The sequence below is a fragment of the Protopterus annectens genome, chromosome 5.part1 (genome assembly GCF_019279795.1).
Source record: "Protopterus annectens isolate FY-2018-M chromosome 5.part1, PAN1.0, whole genome shotgun sequence".
Lineage (NCBI taxonomy): Eukaryota > Metazoa > Chordata > Ceratodontiformes > Protopteridae > Protopterus > Protopterus annectens.
Window position 1 is genome coordinate 672404317 of NC_056736.1, and position 23018 is coordinate 672427334.

General features: G+C 44.8%; 1 protein-coding gene across 2 annotated transcripts in view; it reads right to left on the reverse strand.

Annotated features, from left to right (window-relative positions):
- Positions 1–23018, reverse strand: part of RNF17 (ring finger protein 17) — a 3936714-nt gene that overhangs the window by 3132160 nt on the left and 781536 nt on the right. For both annotated transcript variants that reach the window (XM_044073290.1, XM_044073289.1), the window contains one exon: positions 4147–4330. In XM_044073290.1, the coding sequence (XP_043929225.1) occupies positions 4147–4330 (184 nt within the window). The remainder of the gene's footprint in view (positions 1–4146; positions 4331–23018) is intronic.

Below are 23018 nucleotides of genomic sequence, written 5' to 3' on the forward strand. Positions count from 1 at the left end.
CTGCTGTTTCCTGAAAAAAAAATCTCTTTTCTAGCCTTTGCTGAACTAGATTTGTCCAGATTTCAGGTTTTGCTGAATTCCGGACTGTGGTACAGTTTCCTGTGTTGCCCATATCCTTACTTGGATAGGAGGAAGCTTTTCTGTTCACCAGTGAAAGTGGAGAGCTTTGAGCAGCCTATCTGTCCCTGGAGGAGTGGTCTCAGCCCTGAAACTAGTAGCTTACTGGCCGCTCTGGGTCAATTCCTAGCTCTTTCAGTTTCCCTCCTTTAGAACCCGCATTTGTGCGGTTTTGCACGATTTTGCGCATAGCGCAGCATCGGGCAGCGCCGCTTAAACAGGTTTAAACTATTCCCGGCTCTACAAAGTCTGCTCTTCACTTTTTCCCTTAGAACTGTTCTAAATCTCAAAGTAAGCACTCTATTTTTAGTCTAAAGCCCTGCAGTTGCTCGTATAAGTAATCTTAGAAGTAAGCACTAATAAACTAAAGCACTACACCCTCTTATACTCCCTTTAAGTACTTGGCTCCCTATTGGTCCTTTTTGATTAGTCAAAAAGTAGTTCCTTATATTATTCTGGCATGTCCAAAAGTCACTTTCGGGTTTACTCTCCAGTCCAGCTGGTGGATCTGGGAATCTTGAGGCAATGTGTGTGCATTGCATCTGTGCAGTATCTTTGCTGGAGGCGTCATCCCTGGGCTTTTTCGTTTTCACTAGTTTGTTTGGCTTTTTAGTTTCGAATCTTGAGGCAATGTTACAACTGCCTTATGTACACAGAGCACCCTTGCCTCCTCCCAACAAGCTCAAATATATGTGAGAGATGCAACCATATAGCCAAACTGGAGGCTGAGCTCTCTCAACCCAATACTGGCGCAGTCAGTCAGGCGGAGAAGGTAACCACACACACCACAAATCCAGTCTCACATAGACCTATCGCAACAGAAGACCAAACACATAAACACACAAAAACATACTCAGAGGCTCTAATTAAAAATATGCCCAAGCAGCAGAGACCTCCAAAGCAGACATCCAAGCAACCACTACACCACAACAATACCCACGTATCACATAGTTCACAAAGTCAGTGTGCCACACAGTCACAGCCCTTAAGGCTAAACAACACACCTAATACACTTGTAATAGGTGACTCTATTGTCAGACACACTGACGTCCCACTCACCAGGCTGAACAAGGAGAAGGTCACTGTAAGCTGCCTGTCGGGTGCCAGGATCTGCCACAAAACACAAAGCACTCAGGTCACTCCAAAGCAAGTACAAATATTACTCCGTCATTGTCCATGCTGGTGTGAATGACCTGAGACGTACCTCCCTGGACTACATGAAAACAGACAGAGGAGCTCTCTGATTATGTAGCCCAGGCTGGTATGAACCTGACCTTGAGTAGCATCTTACCCTCACCAAGAATGATGCCACAGTATAAAGACAAAATGATCAATTTTAACAATTGGCTAAAGTACTGGTGTCATTCAAAGGGGTTCCAGTGTCTGTCAGCCTAGGATGACATGCTCGACAAGCCATGTTGCTTCGCTAGCGACGGTTTGCACCTGTCACCCCTGGGCTTTCGAATACTGGCTAAGACTCTTGCCACCCCCATAGTGCCTTTTTTAGGCAAGGCTCAAAAGACAAACCCACCTCCATACACAACACAAAGAAAAATAAACTAAGGGTAATGCTGCTCAACGCCAGAAGTCTAAACCTCAAGATGCACGCACTCGAGGCTCTCCTCAGTATGGAGAATATCGATATCTGTGCAGTAACAGAACTCTGGTTCAAGGCTTGCAAGAGCACCCCAGCACTACCAGGTTATACCTCATACCATGCTTTTCGGCCCCAAAACTCGGACCAAACCACAAAAGGAGGGAAAGTATCCATATTCATCAAAGATACCCACACCTCCAGGTTAGAAGCACTGCACGAAGCATCACAGACCATCCATGTGCAACTAACAGTGTGCAAAACTGCCTTTCAGTTTGTAGCCTGCTGCAGACCACCCTCCCAAACTCAGGACCCCCACTCAGCTTTCCTGAGAACACTGGAGAATATGAAGGTCTCTCCAAACACCATCATATTGGGTCACTTCAACTACCCAAACATAAACTGGGAGCACTACTCAAGCCCCAACACCCTCGCCCAACGCTTCCTAGAATTTATAAACTCAAATGCTATGGAACAGCTGGTCACCACTCCCACAAGAGGGGATCTCTTCTGTGTCCCTACTAGACAGAGGCGCAGTAAACTAACCTCAAAAGGGCTATCTTCTGTAACCTACTATACAGAGGCACAGTCAACTAATCTAAAAGGGTGGCGAAAGCCAAACACACTCTGGCTAGGCTTATAAATGCCCTAGGGCAGATAGCCTAGTATCAACCTATGAACCTATGACTTTCCTGCTTAATCTAGCAGAAGCATACTGGTGTCAAGTGGGAATGGAAATCAAACCACAAGTAGATAAAAATCAGGCAGCAACTGAATGTGCCAAAAAACAAAAGAAAAATATAAATGGTGAAGGATCAGATGAGATATCGAGAAATGTGGAAAATGCATAAATATAGTTGCAAGTATAGAAAACTCTTTGAACAACCTCATGTTGATTAGGATCGAATGCAGGAATGGTTAAGGAGAGGCAAATTCAAACCAAAAGATGAAGGGTTAATATTGGTGGCCCAAGATAGTAGACTGCATGCACGGTGGTATACAAAGTTCATTGAACATGCAGGAGAAAGACAGGTGTAGGTTTTTTAAAACAGAATTGGAAACATTTGCACACCTTGTTGCTGGCTGTGACATACTAATGGCAGAAGGACTGCACACTGAAAGGCATAATAATGTGGCAAGACTGTTAAAATTGGAATTGTGCAAACATTATAATAATGAAGTAGTTGAAAAACACTGGAAACATGAGCCACAAAATATCATAGAAAATGATAAAGTTTACATCACATGGAATCACCCATTACCAACAGTTCATAAAATAGATGCGAGAAAACTAGATATAGTGGTCCATGAAAAGAAGACAAAAGTAGTACTGATCCTTGAAATTGTTACACCCAGTGATTACAGTGTCTTGCATACAGAGAGAGAGAGAGAGAGAGAGACAGAAAGTAAAAAAAATATCAGGATTTGCAGGCAGAAAAGAGAGCAATGTGGAAGAAAGACAGCCAGAGAGTTCCAACAGTAGTAGGAGCAACAGGTCTTACAAAAAATAATCTACAATCGTATTTAGATATGTTACCGATACATGTAACTCCTTACAAATTGCAGGAGTAATTACTGAGCACACTGCGGGTGTTGCGAAGAGCACTTCTGGCTGACATCAAAGACCGAAACAATACTAATTTCATGAACTTTAATCATACTTCAACTTAGAAATGAGATCCATTCCCATCATGGTATTAAAAGCACAAAAGATTTGGAGAAATTTAAAAAGGATTCTATAGGAATGAGAAGTGTTCTAATAGGTTCTCTGAGAGACCAAATTACATTAAACAAGCACTAGTTTACAGATTTTTAACAGCCGCCTGGACACTTATGGAAACAACTGTTTTAGTATACAGGCAGGCTAGAAGAGCATTAATGCCAGTGCTTGAAACATTTATATGGACCTACATAGCCTAATCAACCCCATTTGTTCTCATCAGAAGCAGACTACAGTCAGGCAACTGACAGCCGAGCTAAATGCCTAACAGCACACCAAATCCTAACCCCTTCTCAGTACAGTAATAGCCAACTCATGACAGGCTGCAATCTGGGAAATATATGCATACTATCACCCATTCCTCCCCAGATCCAGTGACGCAAAGCCCTGCAGTGTGAGCCTATGTGCCACTTCAACTGATTTTCTGCTTTCCTTTAGGCATCATTAATGTATCAGGTCAAGCTACCTCTCTCTCTCTCTTTTTCCCCTCCCAAGTATGGGTGAACCTATGTCAGCTGCTCATTACCAACCCTCCACAGGCACCTCTAACACTCATGCTATTAAAGTGCCATTTGCATCATAGAGCTTTAGCCCATTATACCACAGGGCTGGGCTCCAACGTTCAGCCAAATTACTATCAATTAGGCAAGAAGAATTACTTGAGAAGATAAATTCTGACACAAACTAAAAAAGAAACCATATAGCTCTTACATACCATATCCTCTGGAACAATATCCTTTAGTGAGCATTTTATAGCCAAAGGAGGGACGTTTCTTATTTCCACTGGCATTGTATCACTAGCTTTTATTATCACACGATATAAATCATCAACAATTACATGTGGCATGGAAACATGATCGGACCTCACAACAGGAACAGTATCACTGTGATTGCTTGCTCTATACAAACAAAAAAAAAAAAAAAAACATCAGACGAGGAAACAGACAAGTATTCAATAACAAGACCTGAAAAAACAAAAACAATATTCTCTTTTGTAGGTAGTGCGCCTGAAGCAAGCAAAAAAATAAGTTATGTACTTACCATAACGTTCCATGCGAGTTGTTCTTCTCACCTTCATTATTGCTGATGGGATCAGAGCCGATCCTCGGCTCCGAGTCGGCCAATTTGCAAAGCTCGAGGTCTCCAACAGCTTGAGGCCAAAGCCCTATCCCACAATGCACCACTACATTCCCCAGATCTTGTTTGCTGCCAACTAGTGTAAAACCTATTCCAGATTTCAAGGAAATTATAAAGACCACTGTGAGAGGAAACTCCTCAGGAGAACCAAAGCCAAGATAGAACCTCTTGAACTTCCAGACATAGGATGGGAGGAAGGTGGGGGGGGGGGGGTCGTAATAATGAAGGTGAGAAGAACAACTCACATGGAACGTTATGGTAAGTACATAACTTCTTTAAGTGAAGTTGTTCATTCCATCCTTCATTCTTACTGATGGGTAGCGTCCCCAGTACCACAATCTTGGGTGGCTCGCAGAAGTACCTGCTTCAGGACAGCAGACCCAAATGAAGCTCTGTCCCTAGAGGCCTTGTCCACTTTGTAGTGAGATATAAAGGTATGTGGATTTGACCAGGTGGCAGCTGCACAAATTGAATCAGTAGGTAACCTGGTCAAGAAGGCTGCAGAAGTAGAAGCTGGTCTTGAAGAATAAGTCTTGACTTTATGTAATGCAATACCTGCTTCACGGTAGATAAAGGATATATAATCAGACAGCCATTTAGACAAGATAGATTTGGAGACCAGTGTACCATTTTTAGAATCCGAGAAGGAAACAAACAGCTGATCAGCCCTTCTATGGTCTTTTGTCCTGTCCAAATAGAAGTGAAGTTGTCTATGGATGTCAAGTTTGTGAAGCATATATTCCAACTGATTTGAGTGATTGGGAAAGAAAACAGGTAATTCAATCATCTGATTAAGTGTGAATTCTGAACACACTTTCAGTAAGAACAACAGATTCATTCTGAGGGGAAACCCTATCTTTGTAAAATATTAAGTACGGTTGCCTAACAGAAAGGGCTTGCAATTCCGAAATTCTGCGTGCTGATGTAATGGCCACCAAGAAAATGGTCTTCCTGGAAAGATATTTCAGTTCACAAGAGAAAGCAGGTTCAAAGGGTGGGAGAATAATCTTGGACAGGACTAGGTTTAAGTTCCACAGAGTAGTAGGAGATCTGATTGGTGGTTTTAAGTGCATCGTACCTTTCAAAAAAACCTTAGCCAACTTATTAGACATAATACCATTTTCAGAAGCACCTATATGAAAATTAGAAATAGCAGTCTGTTGGACTTGAATGGTTGCTGCTGCAGTTCCTTCACAGAACAGTTTTGTGAAAAATTCCAAAATATCGGATGTCAGGAAAAGGTCAATGTTATTCTGCTGTGCCCAAATGGAAAACCTTTTCCACTTAATGAGGTAAAGTTTCCTGGTTGAAGATTTGTAAGACAAGAGAATATGTCGAGCCTCTCCTGATAAATTCTGGAACCTGGCTATTCTAGGAATTGGAGCAGCCAAGCTGTCAGTTTGATGGACTGAAGACAAGGGTGAACAGCTCCTGACAAATGGTTCAACAGATCCGGCACTGGGTCCAGGATCCAAGGCTCCTCCAGTAGATGAGACCTTCAAGAAGGGGAACCAAATTTGATGAGGTCAATATGGGGCTATAAAGATAAGTGTCCTGCCCAGAAAATTGTCTTTCTGCAAGACTATAGGAAACAGGGGAAAAAGAGGGACAGCATATAGGAGTCCTGGAGGCCAGTCGTGGACGACTGCATCCCTCGGGGGTTGTCCCTGTTGAGAGATCAGGGCAAAGTAGTTGCTGCCCTTGGTGTTTGTGGAGATGGCAAAAAGGTCGCAGCAAGGCTGGCCCCATCTGCGGAAAATCATTTCTGCTGTTTCGTTCCTGAGACACCACTCATGAGGCAACAGAATAGCTCTGCTGAGTCTGTCCGCTATCACGTTGGATTTTCCTGGAATGTGCGTTGCTATTAGAAAACGCTGGGTGGACTCTGCCCATTTCCATAATCTTAGAGCCTCTCAACTTAGGGGGTAAAGATTTGGTTCCTCCTCGTTTATGTACCAGACTACGGACATGTTATCTGACTGGATTGCAATCGTGCCTGGGGGAAGAGAGCCTTGAAAGGACTACAACACTAAAAGAACCACTCTCAACTCCAGGACGTTTATGTGCAAATGAGCCTTATGGGCCTGCCATGTACCGTGGGCTGTCCGTCCCTGATAATGCCCCTACCCACCCGATCAGGGAGGCGCCTGTGGTTACTGATGCAATTGGAGTCGGGAGGACAAATGGACCATCCCATAGTAACTGCCTCGGACGTTAGCCCCCACCGAAGATCGTCCTTGCAAGAGATGGTAATCGGAACTGGGTGATTCATTGGTAAATCCTGAATTATCCACTGTGTGAATAGCAGCCACTGAAGAATGCGCATGTGAGATCTCGCAAGGGGTATTGCAATAATCGCTGCTGCCATAGTGCCGAGCAACTTGAGAATCTGTGATGCTGGTGATTTTGTCTTTACAGGAGATCCACAATTTGTTGTCAAAGGGTAATCACACTTTTAGAAGGGAGCTTCAAGGACATGCTGACCGTGTCCAAGTCTGCTCCTATAAAGACTGTACGTTGCAATGGCAATAAAGCAGACTTTTCTGAATTTATCATAATATCCAGCTGTAAGCATAGATCTATGGCAGTGTCCCTTGCCCAAACAAGTTGCTGTCTGGTGGGAGTGGTAAGGAGCCAGTCATCCAAGTAAGGAAACACCTGGATTCCTAAATGTCTCAAGTGAGCCATGACCATTGCCATACATCTGGCGAACACTCTGGCCGCTGTAGTGAGACCAAAGGTCAAAGCCCAAAACTGGAAGTGACTGGCTCCCAGCCTGAAGCGCAGATGATCCCTGGATGGCCTGGCCATTTTGATATGGTAGTATGCATCCTGGAGATCTATAGAGCACATCCAATTCTCCCTCCCTAAGAACGAGAGTATGGACTGAAGCGTGACCATCTGGAACTTCGTCTTTACCACACATTTGTTGAGTCTGCTGAGGTCTAAATAGGTTTCCAGTCCCCGGACTTCCTTGGTACCAAAAAGAATCTTAAGTTCTGGATCCTTGCTGGTCTGCTGGGACTGGCTGTATGATTCTTTTTTGCAATAGTTTTTGGACCTCTATGGATGCCACATCCCATAGACTGGGTGGAAAATCTGGGATTCCTTTTGTTGGTCTAGGTTGTGAGAGAAAGAGGAGGGAATATCCTCTGGATACAACGTTTTGTACCCATCGGTCTTCTGAGATTTTTAGCCAAGCGCCTAGGTACAAAGACAAACGTCCCCCGACTGCCTGCAGAGCAGGACAGTTGGGCCTCCTTTCAGTAGCGCTGATAGGGCGTCCCAAGGAACTGATCCCTATCACCCTGGTTCTGTGGACCCCCTTTGCCACATGGGCATCGTCTTCCACCATTGCCTCCCCCGCTGCCCCTGGAGGAGGCTTCACCTTGTGAGTTCGGAAAAGCTCCTTGGATCTTACGGAACCACATTTTCCCTCCCCGTTGACCTTTGGGATAAGGTCTAGTAGGAGTACAAAAATGGACTCCTACGGCAGATAGAGTCTTACCGTATTGCTCACATCTGGAAAGGGTCTCTAACTTTTGGTTCAAACGAGGAAGAACCATCAAAGGGGGCATTCACAAATAACGACATGAAAGGTTCCGCAAAAGAACATAACTGCATTCAGGAATGTCTTTGCAAAGCAATTCCTGTACCCGCTGCCCTACTCATTCCATCAGCTGCGTAAGACACCAGGCGCATAGAAGAGTTTACAATGGAGATGAGGGTAGCAAGCTGAGATGTCACTTTGTCTGCCGCTGAATCAGCTACTGCACACTGGAGAGCATCTCCAAGCTCCTTCAGGAGATCTCTCTGAAGCCCAGTGAAGTCAGTCAGACAGTTCAATGACCGAAGGGCAAAGGTCGCTGAACTGAACACTTGCACTTTCCAAATCTGTCCATGATCCTAGACTCTCTATTAGGAGGATGGACAGACATAGAAGTCTCCGACATCTCTTTTTTAGTGGCTGCCGCCACCACCATGGCATCAACAGGTACGGGTTTGGATAAGAAGTACTTATCTTGAGGTGCTGAAATGTATTTGTTGGGCCATCTAGAACAGGCTCCATAGACTCTGGTGACTCCCACTCCATTCGAGACAAAAGATCCATCAACACATCGAAGGGCAGAGACACCCAAGAGGTGGAGGGTTGGGACTCGAAAGCCTTCAGGAGCACCGATTCATCCTCGGTAGGGCTTAGGGGCTGTCAGTCACCCTTCTGCTTAAGGATCTCAAGGATATCCCCGAAGGAGATATCCACATAGAGGGAACTTGGGGACCCTTCAGATTCCTCCAAATCGGTGTCCGTGATGGATTCTTGGGGGGAATCTAAATGTCTCCTCTTACATAACCTCTTCCGAGGAACTTCCTCAGTGGAAATCTCTGGGGAGGTCTCAGAGAAGCAGGGTTCCCCCAAAGGGGAGTCCTGAGGCTCTAGGTCCCTACGCTTACGGTGAATCTGGGGTAGCGGAGAAGATTCAGGTGCCTTTCGGGAGGAGGTGGCCATATCAGAGGTTGTGGTAGTCCGGGGGGACAAAGCCCTCCTCATGCATCGAAGGCACCATGGCTCCTATGCGAGGAAGCACCCGGGTCCGAAGACACAAAAGACCCCTCCTGCACCAGAATAGCTGGCTTAGAGACCGAGGTAGGAGATGAACTCACCCATGTAGAAGTCCCAAGAGGAAGAGTCAGAACCGACGTTTCGGTTCAAACCCCCCCCCCAGAACCAACAGGAGAGTGTCTGCTCCCAGATTCCGCTGCTTGGGCAGAGGACATCAGGGCTGTCGGTACCGACAGGTCAGAAGTAAGTGTCAGTACCGATGGCTCCACAAATTACTGAATAGTCCCCTCTGGCTCCGATGTCTCGATTCGAGTCGGAGCAGAAACAACAGGAGTGGACTCTGTGGGTTCCGAAGCTCCTTGAGTCGAAGCAGACAGAATTTTAGCAAGCACTGGATCCTGTAAAAGTCTCCACACCACTCGATCCACGTCTGAATCAGAGTCTCTGGAAGCCCGAGAGGAAACCACTGATGGAGCCACTGAACCCAGAATTGGGGATCTCAAGGTAAGAGATAACAGTTCCAAGACTGGGGACCGGTTAAACCAACAACCTGTACAGTCGGTTCCGAAGACAATGGAGCCGAGACAGTAGCTTTTTTTTTTTTTTTTTTTAACTAGTGGAAGAGGCAGGAGAAGGTTTTGGTTCTCCCGGAGCAGAATCCAAGTCTGACTGGAAAGCAGACAATCAATCCCCGCTCCACTAGCTTACATTTCCTTTCAGCCAAAACTCTACAGCTGAACCCATGACAAATTGAGCAAACCTGATGTAAATGGACCTCACCCAAGCACTACACACATGAGGAGTGGCCATCAGTTATCAACATCTTTTGATTACAATTAGGGCATCTTTTAAACCCTGATTTTGCCTTCTCAGACATTGCGACAAGTCAGGAAGGAAAACAGCAACGACCTCTCAGTAAATGAAACTAAGCCTAACCGGCTACAAGAACTAAAAGGCAGCTTAATGTAACTTCCTAAAGTCTGTTGCAAAAAGAATAAGCCTAACAGGCTAAAATAAACAACAGAAAACAGCCAACAGCCAGCTAAGAGCCTAACTGGCTAACAAAAAATTGCAGAAAACTGCAAAAGCCTAGCTCGGCTTAGGAAAGGGCAAATAAGACAAATGGCTACAAACAGAAGAAAACAGAGCCAACACCCAAAAACTAGAGAGAGAGATATATATCAAAGAAGGATATAAAATCCAAAAAACGGATAAACCATCCTGAACAATCACATAACAAACCTAACAAAAAGGTAATTATTCAGAAAATATAGCAGAAAAGTTCTCTCCAATGGCCTGAGCTGTAGAGAAACGCACGATCAACTGCAGCGGCAAACTAGATCTGAGGAATGTACTGGTGCATTGTGGGATTGGGCTTTGGCCTCGAGCTGTTAGAGACCTTGAGCTTTGCAAACTGGCCAACTCGAAGCCGAGGATCAGCTCCGAACCCATCAGTAAGAATGAAGGCGAGATTGAACAACTTCACATACAGTATCTTCTTTTGTAAGTGGTACACCTGAAGAAAGTACTCGCAGTATTATTGTTAAACTAAGCCTCTGCATTTGGCACAGTTTATCATAAGCATGCCTGCTTAACATAATAAAGTATGACAAAGTAGACAGCAGGTGTTTAAATACATCACTGTGGCAGTGGCCAAAGCTATACGGGTTACCATGCAAAGGACATAACCAGTCAGCCTTCAATCCTTTACGGCATGATTCATGTGGCTTAACTACTGAACAGTTCAAAGACAGAAGTATAAAGTCAGTGATTATGTTGCCAAACCTTAACAGCTTTCTTGCCTCAGAGTGAGGGAGGCTAAAACCCTGCCAATTACCTATGTGCCAAGTACGTGCTTCGAGTAAGGAAAAAGGGAAAAATAAACAGAAGGGAGATAGAAGGGTGTTCCTACTCTGCAATAATCTATTCAAACACCCACTGAGCTGGGTAAGCTCACTAACACAACTGTACTATGTTAATCATTAGATCCCTTCTACAGTAGCCTAAATTGTGTCAAAAATCACAGCTTAGGACAAAAGGGAGGAAGAATAAGAGTCCAAAAGTCCCCGGAGAACACTGCCAGCCAAAACAGACCCCAGAGAACACTGCCAAGCCTGCTCAGGACCTACAGGAAGAGTCCAATTTCTAGTCCTTTCTAAACAAACATATGACCAGATAGCTACCTTTAGTATACTTTGATTCCACCACTTGCCGAAAACCCGCAGAAGATACCAAAAGACCTGGCAGAACGGGCGGTGACCCAAATTTACTTCTAATAAGTGTTTACAAAAAAAAATAGCATGAGACTGCCATTTAGACATTTACTGTTTTGATACTGACTATGCCTTCTATTCGCTTTCACAGCGAATAAACAGTTGATCAGAATTCCCAGAGGTTTTTGTACTGTTAATGCAAAATGTGAACTGCCTATGGGTCTCTAACGCAGAAAATTATTTTGACCTTATTTTCATAGTTTTATAAATAAAATAGGTAGATGAATTGCCTGGCACAAAGTTAACACTAGAATTTTAGGCATAAATGAAGGATTTCTTTTCAAAGTTAACATGTCTCAATGAACGAAAAACATAAAATCGACTAGCCATTAGAGCTTGCTAACTCATCAACATTTCTAGCAGAAGTCATGAGAGAGACTATTTTCCCATATAAGAGCTTAAAATTAACCCCAATAGTCAGTCATCTGTAATAGAAAAACAAAATAAGTTTCTCCTTGCCTATCTTTAAGATAGACTGAAATGTAAAACCTCTTTCAAAAACAATTTCACTTAAAGCTGGGACAGGAGAGAATTTATGGGTAGAGATGGCTGAGAGATGAATCTTTATATAAATAAAGTACAAAAGGCCAGGGGATAACAACTGAGACAAATGGTGTAGCTCCACAGTCAGCTAGGCTTGAAAAGACTTCTGGATCACAACTATCCTGGGAAACATCTTTTGAATGTTTAGAAGAAAATAAAGTTGTGTTCATACCATAACGTTCCATCTGTGTTGTCTATCTTCATCTAATCTTGGCAGTTCGATTATGCTCAGGCCGGCCAAAAATCTCTCGAGCTAAGAGTCTACCCACAATGTCCCTCTCTAAAATACCTCAAATAAAGTTTGCAGACTTACAGAAAAGCAGAAGAAACTTAACCGAAATGAAGAAGCCATGTCCAAGGTGCATCCTAACAAGACACCCAGGACCAAGGTTCACTCCTCCAGGAATCCATAGAAGGGGAAAGGAGGGAGGGATGCCAAGAATAGATGAAGATCGTTAACACAGATGGAACATTATGGTAAGAACATAACTTCTTTATCTGATGTTGTCAATCTTCATCTATTCTGACAGATGGGTCAGAGTCCTCAGCTACTTTAGGTGCTTGGTGGACCTGTGGAAGGATATTCCTGAGAAGAATAGAATGGAAGGAAGCCCTTCCCCTGGAGACCAGATCCAATTTGTAATAAGTAATAAAGGTATGTGGAGTAGCCCACGTTGCTGCTGCACGCATTTCATTCATGGAAGCCTTGGAATGGAAAACAGCTGAAGTGGCAACTGATCTGGTGGAATGTGCTCTCACAGGTACAGTTCACTTGAGATTCATTTTATTATAAATTTAAGTAATACAATCTCTCATTCATTTTGATAAGGTAATTTTGGAACCAGATTTCCCTAAAGTTGGGTCAGAAAAGGAAACAAACAAATGTTCTGATTTCCGAAATTATTTAGTTCTGCTGAGGTAGAAACGTAATTGTCTGTGAGCATCCAACAAGTGTGGATAATATTCCCCTTTGCTGAAAAAATTGGCAAAGAAAACAAGCAAGTCTATGGGTTGATTAATGTTGGACTCTGAGACCACCTTCGGAAGAAAGGATGGACTGGATCAGAGTGCAACTCTAATCTTATGAAAAATTAAGTAAGGGGGGTTTTGAGCAAAAGGCATGCAACTCAGACACTCATCTTACAGAAGTTATAGCTACGAGGAAAAGCATTTTCCAGGAAAAACATTAAGTCGCATGATACCGCTGTCTCAAAGGGGGTAAATAACAGTGACCGCAGAATAATAGTCAGATCCCATAGGGGTAGAGGGTCTTAAAATGGAGGCTTTAGACGTACAGTTCCTTTCAGGAAGGCCTTATAATGTCTATATGAAATTAAATGGAGGTCTCCGAAGCCATTATGGAAATTAGAGATGGCAGCTAGAATGACTACCTGTGGAGGCAGAAGCTCCTTTAGCAAAAAGGCTAGCCAGAAATTCTGAAACTTTTTCCACAAGAGCACAAAAATGGTCAAGATCATTATCGTAAGCCCAGATTGAAAGTCTCTTCCACATACTAAGGTAGAGTTTTCTGGTGGATGGTTTATGAGATGCCAGCAGAATTTTCCACACTGGGGACGGTACATCATTATGTCTGGCAAATAACGGAATTGGAAGAACCAAGAAGTAGGCCTGAAACTTGGAGTGGAATGCACCATTCTCACAGGGTGAGAGAGCAGGTCTGGAACGGGGTCCAGAATCCATAGACTGTGAACTACACAAGGCCATAGGAAGGGAAACAAAATTTGTCGAGGCCAATAGAGTGCAATGAGGATCACTTTGGTTCTCAACCTGGCTGCTTTTTTGAGAAATAGTAGGATCAGAAGGCAAGGGACAGAGGAGACTTGGGGGGGCTAGTTGAGGAGAAGAGCGTCTCTCTGGGACTCCGCCTGAAGGGGGACTAGGGTAAACTAGCTTCTACACTTGTTGCGTTGGGCTGATGCAAAAAGGTCACTGGAAGTCTGGCCTCAGTGATGAAAAATCCTCTTCGCTATATCGGGATTGAGAGACCACTTGTGAGGCAGTAGAATGCATCTGCTGAGCTTGTCCACTATCGCGTTTGAACTCACCGGGATGTGCGATGCTATCACAAAGCAAGTGGAGGCAATGGCACATTGCAACACTGTGAGGGCTTGTCAATGGGGAAGCGGGCAGGATTTGGTTGCCCCTTGTTTATGTACCAGACTGCAGACATGCTGTCTGATTGGACTGAAATCACTCCTTGAGGGAGGACAGATTGAAATGCTTGCAATGCTAATAGTACTGCCCTCAACTCCAGGAGATTGATACGCAGAATGGCCTCTACTGGGGACCAAGTGTCTTGGACTTTCCTTCACAGATAATGCCCCCACCCCACTCCATCTGGGAAGCATCCGTGGTCACTATGGCCTTGGGTTGAAGAGGGACAAAACATTTTTTCAGATTCCATCCACCAGGACAGAACCTTTTTGCAGTGACTGGTGATAAAAATGGGGTACTTCATTGGATGGTTAGAAGAGACCATTGATTCACAAGCAGCCACTGCATTAATCTCATGCGGAATCTCATTAGCGGGACCAGAGTGACAGTCACTGCCATGGACACCAATGCCTGAAGCACTAGTAGAGCTGGTACTGTGCGTAGAACAGAATGTACATGGGATTTTATCTTCTATAATCTGTGAAGGGGAAGGAAGGCTACACATGGGAGGATGTTAAGATGAGCTCCTATGAATTGTAGATCCTGACAGGGAGTCAGCTGAGACTTTGTATGACTGACTGTGATGCCAAGATACAGGAACAAATGTAGAGTGAATTCTGTTGTCTGAAGCAGTAGATGTCTGGTGGAAGTGGTGATAAGCCAGTCGTCTAGATATGGAAACATCAGTAATCAGTGCAGTCTCAAGTGAGCTGTTACTGCTGCCATACACTTGGTGAACACCCTGGGGGCTATGGGGAGATCAAAGGGCAGCACTCTGAACTGAAAGTGACTGGCTCCCAGCCGAAGGTGGAGAAACCTTCTTGAGTCTTTGTCCAACTTTATGTGGTAATACGTGTCTTGAAGGTCTATCGAACACATCCAATCATTTTTCCTGTAGAAATGGAAGTATAGACTGAACAGAGAGCATCCAGAATTTTGACCAATGAACAAATCTGTTTAGAAGGCTGAAATCCAGAATTGGTTTCCAGTCTCCTGTCTTCTTTGGCACTATAAAGAACCTTGAGTAAAATCCGAATTTTATCTGGTCTGGTGGGACTTCTTGGATTACTATCTTTTTCTGGCAGCTTTTGTATTTCTAAGGTTGCTTAGTACCTCAGATTGGGTAGAACATCAGGGAGTCTTGTTCGAGTTCTTCGATAAAGAATGAAGGGAATAAGGTACCCTTTGATAATAATTCTCAGAACCCAGGCATCTGTGGTTATTTGTCACCAGGTTGCTGGGTGCAAAGAAAACCTTTCCGCGACTGCTTTCAGAAGTAAGCAATCAGGTCCCCTATCAGGAGCGCTGGTAAGGCTGGCAAGAGAAGGAATCTCTAGAACCCTGATTCTGCAAGCCACTCCTGCCTCTAGAATGGCATCTTCCATTAGAGCTTCCCCCTCTGTCTTGAGGGGAGTCTCCATCACATGTGTCCTGGAAAGGCATCTGGTATTTTTGAACCGCATCTTCCCACTCCTCTGATTCCTAGAATAAGATCGTTGGGGAGCAGAAAAATTTATGTCAACTGCGGACAGGGTCTTTCCATCTTTCTCACATCTGGCTAGGGTTTGACTTTGGAGCCGAACAAAAGATCCGTCAAAAGGAGCAGTGATGAAGAAAGACATGAATGGCTCTGCAATCGCACACAAGCGCATCCGAGCGTGTCATCTAATTGCAACACCTGAACCAGCTCACCTGGTCACCCCTTCAGCTGCATGTGTAATGAGCCTCATGGACAAATTAGAAATAGACTCCAGGGTAGCTAACTGGGAGGCCACTTTTTCTTGGACCACATCAGATACAGTTCCTGCTAGGGTATCCAATAGCTCCTTGATCAGATGCCTCTGGAAGATAGTGAAATGTGCCATGAAATTCAAAGATCTAAGGGTGAAGGTCAATGATGCATAAACCGCTTTTCAAATCTGTCCATGACCCTAGACTCTCAGTTAGGGGGAGTTGAACAGAGGAACTTTCCTCAGCTAGTTCCTTTTTAGTGTCTGCTGCTGCCGCCACCACCACGCCATCTATAGTTAATCCTTTTGCCCAGCACTGATGTTCCACAGGAAAAGAGAGTATTTTATCTGGTCTCCGGGGAATCAGTTCTATGGAGTCAGGAGCCTTCCAATCCCGATGAGCATCAACTTAATGAAATTGTCAGTGAGAGCAGTCACCCAGGAAGTAGATGGTGAGCTCTGAAGGCTTGCAAGTACAGACTCCTCAGAGGTAGGATCTTTGGACTTCCAGTTACCTCTCTGTTTAAGGATCTCTAGATGGTCTCCAAAGGAGACGTCTTCTGGGGTTGACCGGGGGGGAGGGATGCTCCCCACCATCGAAATTTGCATCCTCAGTTTGTTTGCTTGTGTGTTTTGGCTTTTCCCGGTTAGGGGTCGCCACAGCAGAACTCCGGTCCGCTAATGATTAGTAGTGGATTTTTTACGCACAGGGATACCAGCCTGACGCACAACCTTCAACGAAGGCACGCCCCACTCACGTATGCCTCCACAAAGACGACGCTATAGCTGAGAATCGAACGGGACAATGTCTTGCTGTGAGGCGACAATGCAGCACCACCACCGCAGTATAAATCTGCATCCTTAGTGACCGACTCTTTAGGGGAGCCAAGGGGTTTCCTCTTATACAGCTTCTTCTGAGGTACTGTTCAGTGGGAATATCTGCAGAGGACTCAAAAGTGGGGTGATCCTTAGTCAGAATCTTTTACATCCTTGGAGCTCACTGTCTGGGCATGGAGATTGGTGGAAGCTGTGGGTAAGCAGCAGTCATGGGATGAGACTCTGGTAACATAGAAGCCACCAGGAAACCTGTGGTGGCCAAAGCCCTCTTCATAGCCTGAAAGCCAGGCCCCCCTGAGGAGGAATGAGAGCCCAGAACTGAGACCAACTCTGAACCATGGTCACACCTCGCCTCAGAGACTCACCTCCAAGGCCAGAGCAGAGGAAAGGCCCCCAGCCGCCATAGTCTGAAGAGCTAAAGATGACTCCGAATAAAAAAAAAAAAAAAGTCAACCCATAGATTCCAAAAGTACCAAGGGAGTCAGATCCATGCCCGGAACCGAAGACAAGGATGCTGTTGGTACTGGAGCCATAGGAGCCTGAGTAGCCGGTGTTGAAAAAAAGAATATCTCCAAGGAGGTCAGAAGAGGAATGCATGTTGGCGTGCTAGGTGAATGCTCCCCTGCTCCAGGTGGGAGAGGGGGCTGAGAAGAAAAGTACAGTTTTGTACCTACCATAAATGTAGATGTTCGAAGATCCACATTGCTGCAGTCCTTACACTTGGGTAGTCCGCTGTCCTCGGTCGGCCCGAATATCAAAGTATAAGGCTGACGTCGGTCAAGGCGCATTTGACTGACATCAGGACGTCAGGGTACAAATGCGCATGACCGACGTCATATCCTCAGTCTTTTCTTGCCCCAGATGTCAGAAGACCCTAAAAATAAAGGTCAAAACCAAAAGACAGCAAACAAACAACCAACCATCCTAGCACTAAAAATATGTACAATATATACAATATACATCATATTGACAACCCAACCCACACAACCGCCTCTAACTACAGAGGAGAAGGAGGGAGGGTAAATTGGACTGCAGCAATGTGGATCTTCGAACATCTACATTTATGGTAGGTACAAAACTGTACTATGTTCTTCATCTCACTTTGCTGCAGTCCTTACACTTGGGTAGAATCCCAAAGCAGAGATAAGGGAGGATGGCCAAACTCTAAGGAAGCAGGAGCTGCCAAAATGCCCTGCAAAACAGCAGTGGCAAAACCAGCCCTGGATTTAGAGTAAAGTGGTAGGTGATAATGCCTTGAGAAAGTATGCACTGAACTCCAAGTAGCTGCCTCCAAAATATCCTTAGTTGCCACCCCCCTCAAAAAAGCTGTCGAAGTGGCAGTAGCCCTAGTGGAATGAGGCCTAATCCCAGCTGGAATCTCCTTGCCATGATGGGAATAACAGAAAGCAATGCAAAACCCAATCCACTTAGAAATAGTTTGTTTTGACACAGGCTTGCCCTGAGAACTCAAAGCAAAAGAAACAAATAACTGCTGAGACTGCCTGAACCCTTTAGTTCTGTCCAAATAATATCGCAACTGCCTGTGTACATCTAAAGTGTGCAAAATCTTTTCCCCTTTATTTTGGGGATTTGCATAAAAAGTAGGCAAATGAATAGTTTGGTTTAAAGCCACACTAGAAATCACTTTAGGCATAAAGGAAGGATTAGTACGTAAAGATACCCTATCCTTATGGAAAATTAAGAAAGGCTCAACCGCCATAAGGGCCTGCAACTCAGAAACCCTTCTTGCAGAGGTAATAGCCAACAAAAAAGCAGTCTTCCATGATAAAAACTTTAATTCAGTAGTAGCTGCAGGCTCAAAAGGTTGTAGAGTGAGTTTCTCCAACACAAAATTGAGATCCCAAGCAGGAGTAGGAGCTCTTCGTGGGGTCTTATATTCTTTGCCCCTCTAAGAAATTGCTTGAACAAAGGATGAGAAAACAATGGTGGGTCACAATCATAGTGAGCGAAATTGCTGCAGCATGAACCTTAATAGAAGAGAAGGACAAACCTTTGTCCAGTAACTCAGTAAGATATTGAAGAGCCACACTTAAATTAGGCTCAGAAACATCAAAATCCTTTGCTGCACTCCAAAATAAAAATCTCTTCCATTTATCTGCGTACACTTTCCTTGTACTAGGCCTTCTAGCTTCCAAAATAACATTCAAAACTTGCTGTGGAAGTGGAGGCCCACTATGGTTCAAAACAGAATATGCCAGGCTGTTAGGTGCAGAGAGTGAAGCTTGACATTGAGCAAATGACTGTCCTCCTGAGACAACAGGTGTGGAATCGAAGGCAAAGGCCATGGAGGCTTCCGTACCAGGCTTCTCAGTAATGGGTACCAATGCTGTCGAGGCCAATCTGGAGCTATCAAAATCATCCTTGGCTTGTCTTGTCTGGCCTTTAGTAGTACCTTTGGGAGGAGAGGCAGAGGCGGAAAGGCATACACATGAAGATTGCTCCAATTGAAAGAGAGAGCATCCACTTTCCAAGCTGTGGGATGAAACCTTTTTGTGCAAAACTTTAGCAGCTGGTGGTTTAGTGGAGAAGCGAACAGATCTATGTCTGGAGTTCCCCATGACACTGACAATTTCTGAAATACATGAGGATCCAATTTCCACTCGTGGGGATCCATAATTTGTCTGCTCAACACATCTGCTAAGGAGTTCTGTGCTCCCAGCAGAAACCTTGCCTGAAGATTTAGCTGTAAACTGAGAGCAGTCTCCCACAAAATCATTGCTTGCCTGCATAGAGGATAAGAATGTGCTCCGCCTTGCTTGTTGATGTACCACATGACAGTTGTGTTGTCTGTTAGAATCAACACCTGCCCTGGAAGAAGTAAATCCTTGAAAGCTATTAATGCAAACTGGACTGCTAACATCTCTTTCAAGTTGATATGTAGATGTTGTAGTCTGGCAGGCCACTTGTCTTGTATCCACTTTCCATTCAGATGAGCTCCCCAAGCTTTCTCTGAGGCATCTGTCGTTAGAATCTGACTCGCCTCTGGCCGGGTCACAGAGAGTCCCTTGTTTAGGTGACATTCCTGAGCCCACCACAACAATTCCTTTTGAATGCAAGGTATTATTTGAATGACAGTGTCCAAATCCTGGCAGTGCTGTGTCCATACATTTTTGAGATAGCATTGTAGCTTCCTCATATGCAATTTGGCATTGGGAAGCACCAGAATACAAGATGCCATGAACCCCAAGGCTTGAAGGACTGTCCTTGCAGTCAGCCTGGACTGATGAGACAACTGATGAAAGTAAAGGGAAAGATTCTTTTGTTTGTCAGGGGTCAAAAAGGCCATCTGGGATGCTGTATTCAGTCTCACACCCAGAAAGCACATGTCCTGAGAGGGTACTAGACTGGACTTTATTTCGTTCACAGAATACCCCAGGCATCTTAGCACTGCTATCACATAATCCAAATGATGAAGAAGCTCGTCCCTTCCTTGAGCCAGAATCAGGCAATCGTCCAAATAAGGATAGATCTGTATTCCTTTTAACCTGAGGAAAGCTATCACTGGAGCCAGAACTTTTGTGAACACTCTGGGCGCAGTAGATAAGCCAAAGGGCAATGCAGAGAACTGATAATGAGAAGCCCCAGCTCGAAAACGCAGATACTTCCTGCAACTCAGTCTGATAGGAACATGAAGATAAGCCTCCTTGAGATCCAAAGTTACCATCCAATGATCTTTGCCCAGCAGAGGTAAAAGCTGCTGTAACGTCAACATTTTGAACTTGGGAATGTCCAGATAAGTGTTGAGGATAGATAAGTCCAAAATTGGTCTCCACGTGTTCCCTTTCTTTGGTACTAGGAACAGGCGAGAATAAAATCCTAGGCCCACTTCTGGCATAGGGACCGGCTGTATGGCCCCTATTTGGAGTAACAGAGAAATTTGCTTGTGAGCCTCTATTCTTTGTTGAGGAGGAACGTCTGGCATGCCTTTGAAAGGAGGCAAGATGCGGAAATAAAACCTGTAACCGTGGTGTATGATATCCAATACCCATCTGTCTTGGGTAATTAAACTCCAATTTTCTTTGAAAAGTGCCAACCTTCCTCCCAAAGGTGCTGCCAGACGAGAGGGCTCTGGCAGCTGAAAAGGTAGGTCATTGGGTCTGTTTACGAAAGGACTGACCCCTGCCCTCACCGAAGACTGTGCAGGAGAACTCCTGTTCTAGGCCTGAAAGAGCCCTGAGCTCTGCCCCTACCACGTCTAGATCTACCCCTAGACTGGGAATCATAAGAAGGATACGTCCACCCCTTAGTAGGCCAATTTCTACTAAACTTTGGAGGCTGAACCTGCAAAAAATCTTTAACAGTCTGCATAGACTTAGCCTTGTCTTCCATTTTCTTTAAAACTGCCTCAACAGGAGAACCAAACAACACATCAGATTGTAAAGGAGCATCTAAAATCCTTGTTTTAACATGGTCAGATAAATTCTGATCCTTCAGCCAGGCGTGCCTGCGAAGAATTGACCCAGTGGCAGCCACCCTAGACGAGGCCTGTACAGCATCAAAACCACATTGCAAAGAATGCTTACCCACCTGTTCAGAAACATGTACTAAATCTTGTAACTCTTTACAATCAATACCTTCGGCCAGAGCATCAACCTTAGACTTCAATTGTGAAAGGAGATAGTTTTGGTATTTCAACATGTGAAACTGGCAATTCAAAGCCCTCATAGCTAGAGTGGAAGAAGTACAAACTTTCTTTCCCCATCTATCCAAGGCCCTGGCCTCTTTATCTGTAGGAACCGGATTCTTGACAACAGAAGCCTTAACACCTTTAGGCCCCTGACTAACAGTTTCTGGGTCTGCCCTAGGACTCTTAAAAGATACTTATGAGCTTCAGGCACCCTGTAATACCTATCCGGTTTAACAGGAGCAGGAGGCAAAGAATCAGGATTAAGAGAAGCCTCTGTAAAAACATCTTCCACCACATCCAAAACAGGAGGTATAGCCAAAGGCCTATGCTGGGGTAAAACAAAAATTCCCTAAGCCTTTTCCTGGAATCAGAGAAGTCCTGACCTTCCCACTTAAAATGCTCCCTCATGGAATGAAGAGTTTCTGAAAAAGAAAAATCCTCAGGAGGAGAAGCAGGAGGAGTAGAATCATCCACATCAGAATCAGAATAAGGGGAATACTCCTGCAAGTCTTCAGCCGAAGACTCTGAAACATCGAAGCCTGCTCAAAACTCCTAGCTCAGGCTCCACCCTAGGTCTCTTATCAGGAGGGGCAAAGAACCCCTAATCAAAGTAATCAAATCTTCTGCCATTTTAAGCATATGCTTCTTGGGCACAGTTCCTGAAGAACTAGGGGTGACACCAACTGAAGCTAAACCTGGCCTGCCTCTGGGAGAAGCCTTGGAAACAGAAGGAGAGGGCCTAACCACCCTAGGAAGGGAGGGAGTATAGTAACCTGAGAAGCCCCATCAGCCTGACCTGCCTCCTGAGAGGCCACATCCTGCAATAACAAAGTCTCCCTGGGATCCCAAAGAAACCTCGGTGGAACCACTGGCTCCACCGACACCTCTAAAGAACCGGCGTCCAGTACGGACGGTTCTTCTAACCTAAACTTAACTGCTTTGTCCTTGCGCTTCTTGAAGAAGCGTCGCGGAGCATCCGACGGCATTTTATAATTGCACCGCTTCCCAAAGACTAACCTGGCACAATCTAACCTTCTCTTTATAGTGCGCTTATTGAATCTAGCACAAGAGCGACACCCAACAACGTCGTGCTCAGGCCCTAAACAAGGAATACACAAAGTATGATAGTCTCTATGCGGTATCTGTTTCCCACAAGAAATACAATTATTCACTTTTTCTGACATCCGGCAAACCACTGAGGCAAGAAAAAACCACAATATTCCCCAACGGGGTACTTAGCCAACTTTTGACTCGGTCTGAAACTCCGAAATCGAAAAATTTCAGAACGCCAACCGGCACTTGCAATGCTGCTTCTGCATCGGACCATGCGGCAAAAAAGACTGAGGATATGACGTCGGTCATGCGCATTTGTACCCTGACGTCCTGATGTCAGTCAAATGCGCCTTGACCGACGTCAGCCTTATACTTTGATATTCGGGCCGACCGAGGACAGCGGACTACCCAAGTGTAAGGACTGCAGCAATGTGAGATGAAGAACATCAGTACGACTCCTAGATGTCAGTCACTGATCCACCAACCTCACTAAGTCTACTTCATTAAGATGCCTGAAGGAGCAAACAGACAAGTCTGGAGGGGAGATTCTGACCTTTCTATAAATGGGCTAGAAAGCTGACCCAGGAAGGGGTCAACAGACAGGGAATATTTCATCCTGGGTGCATAGAA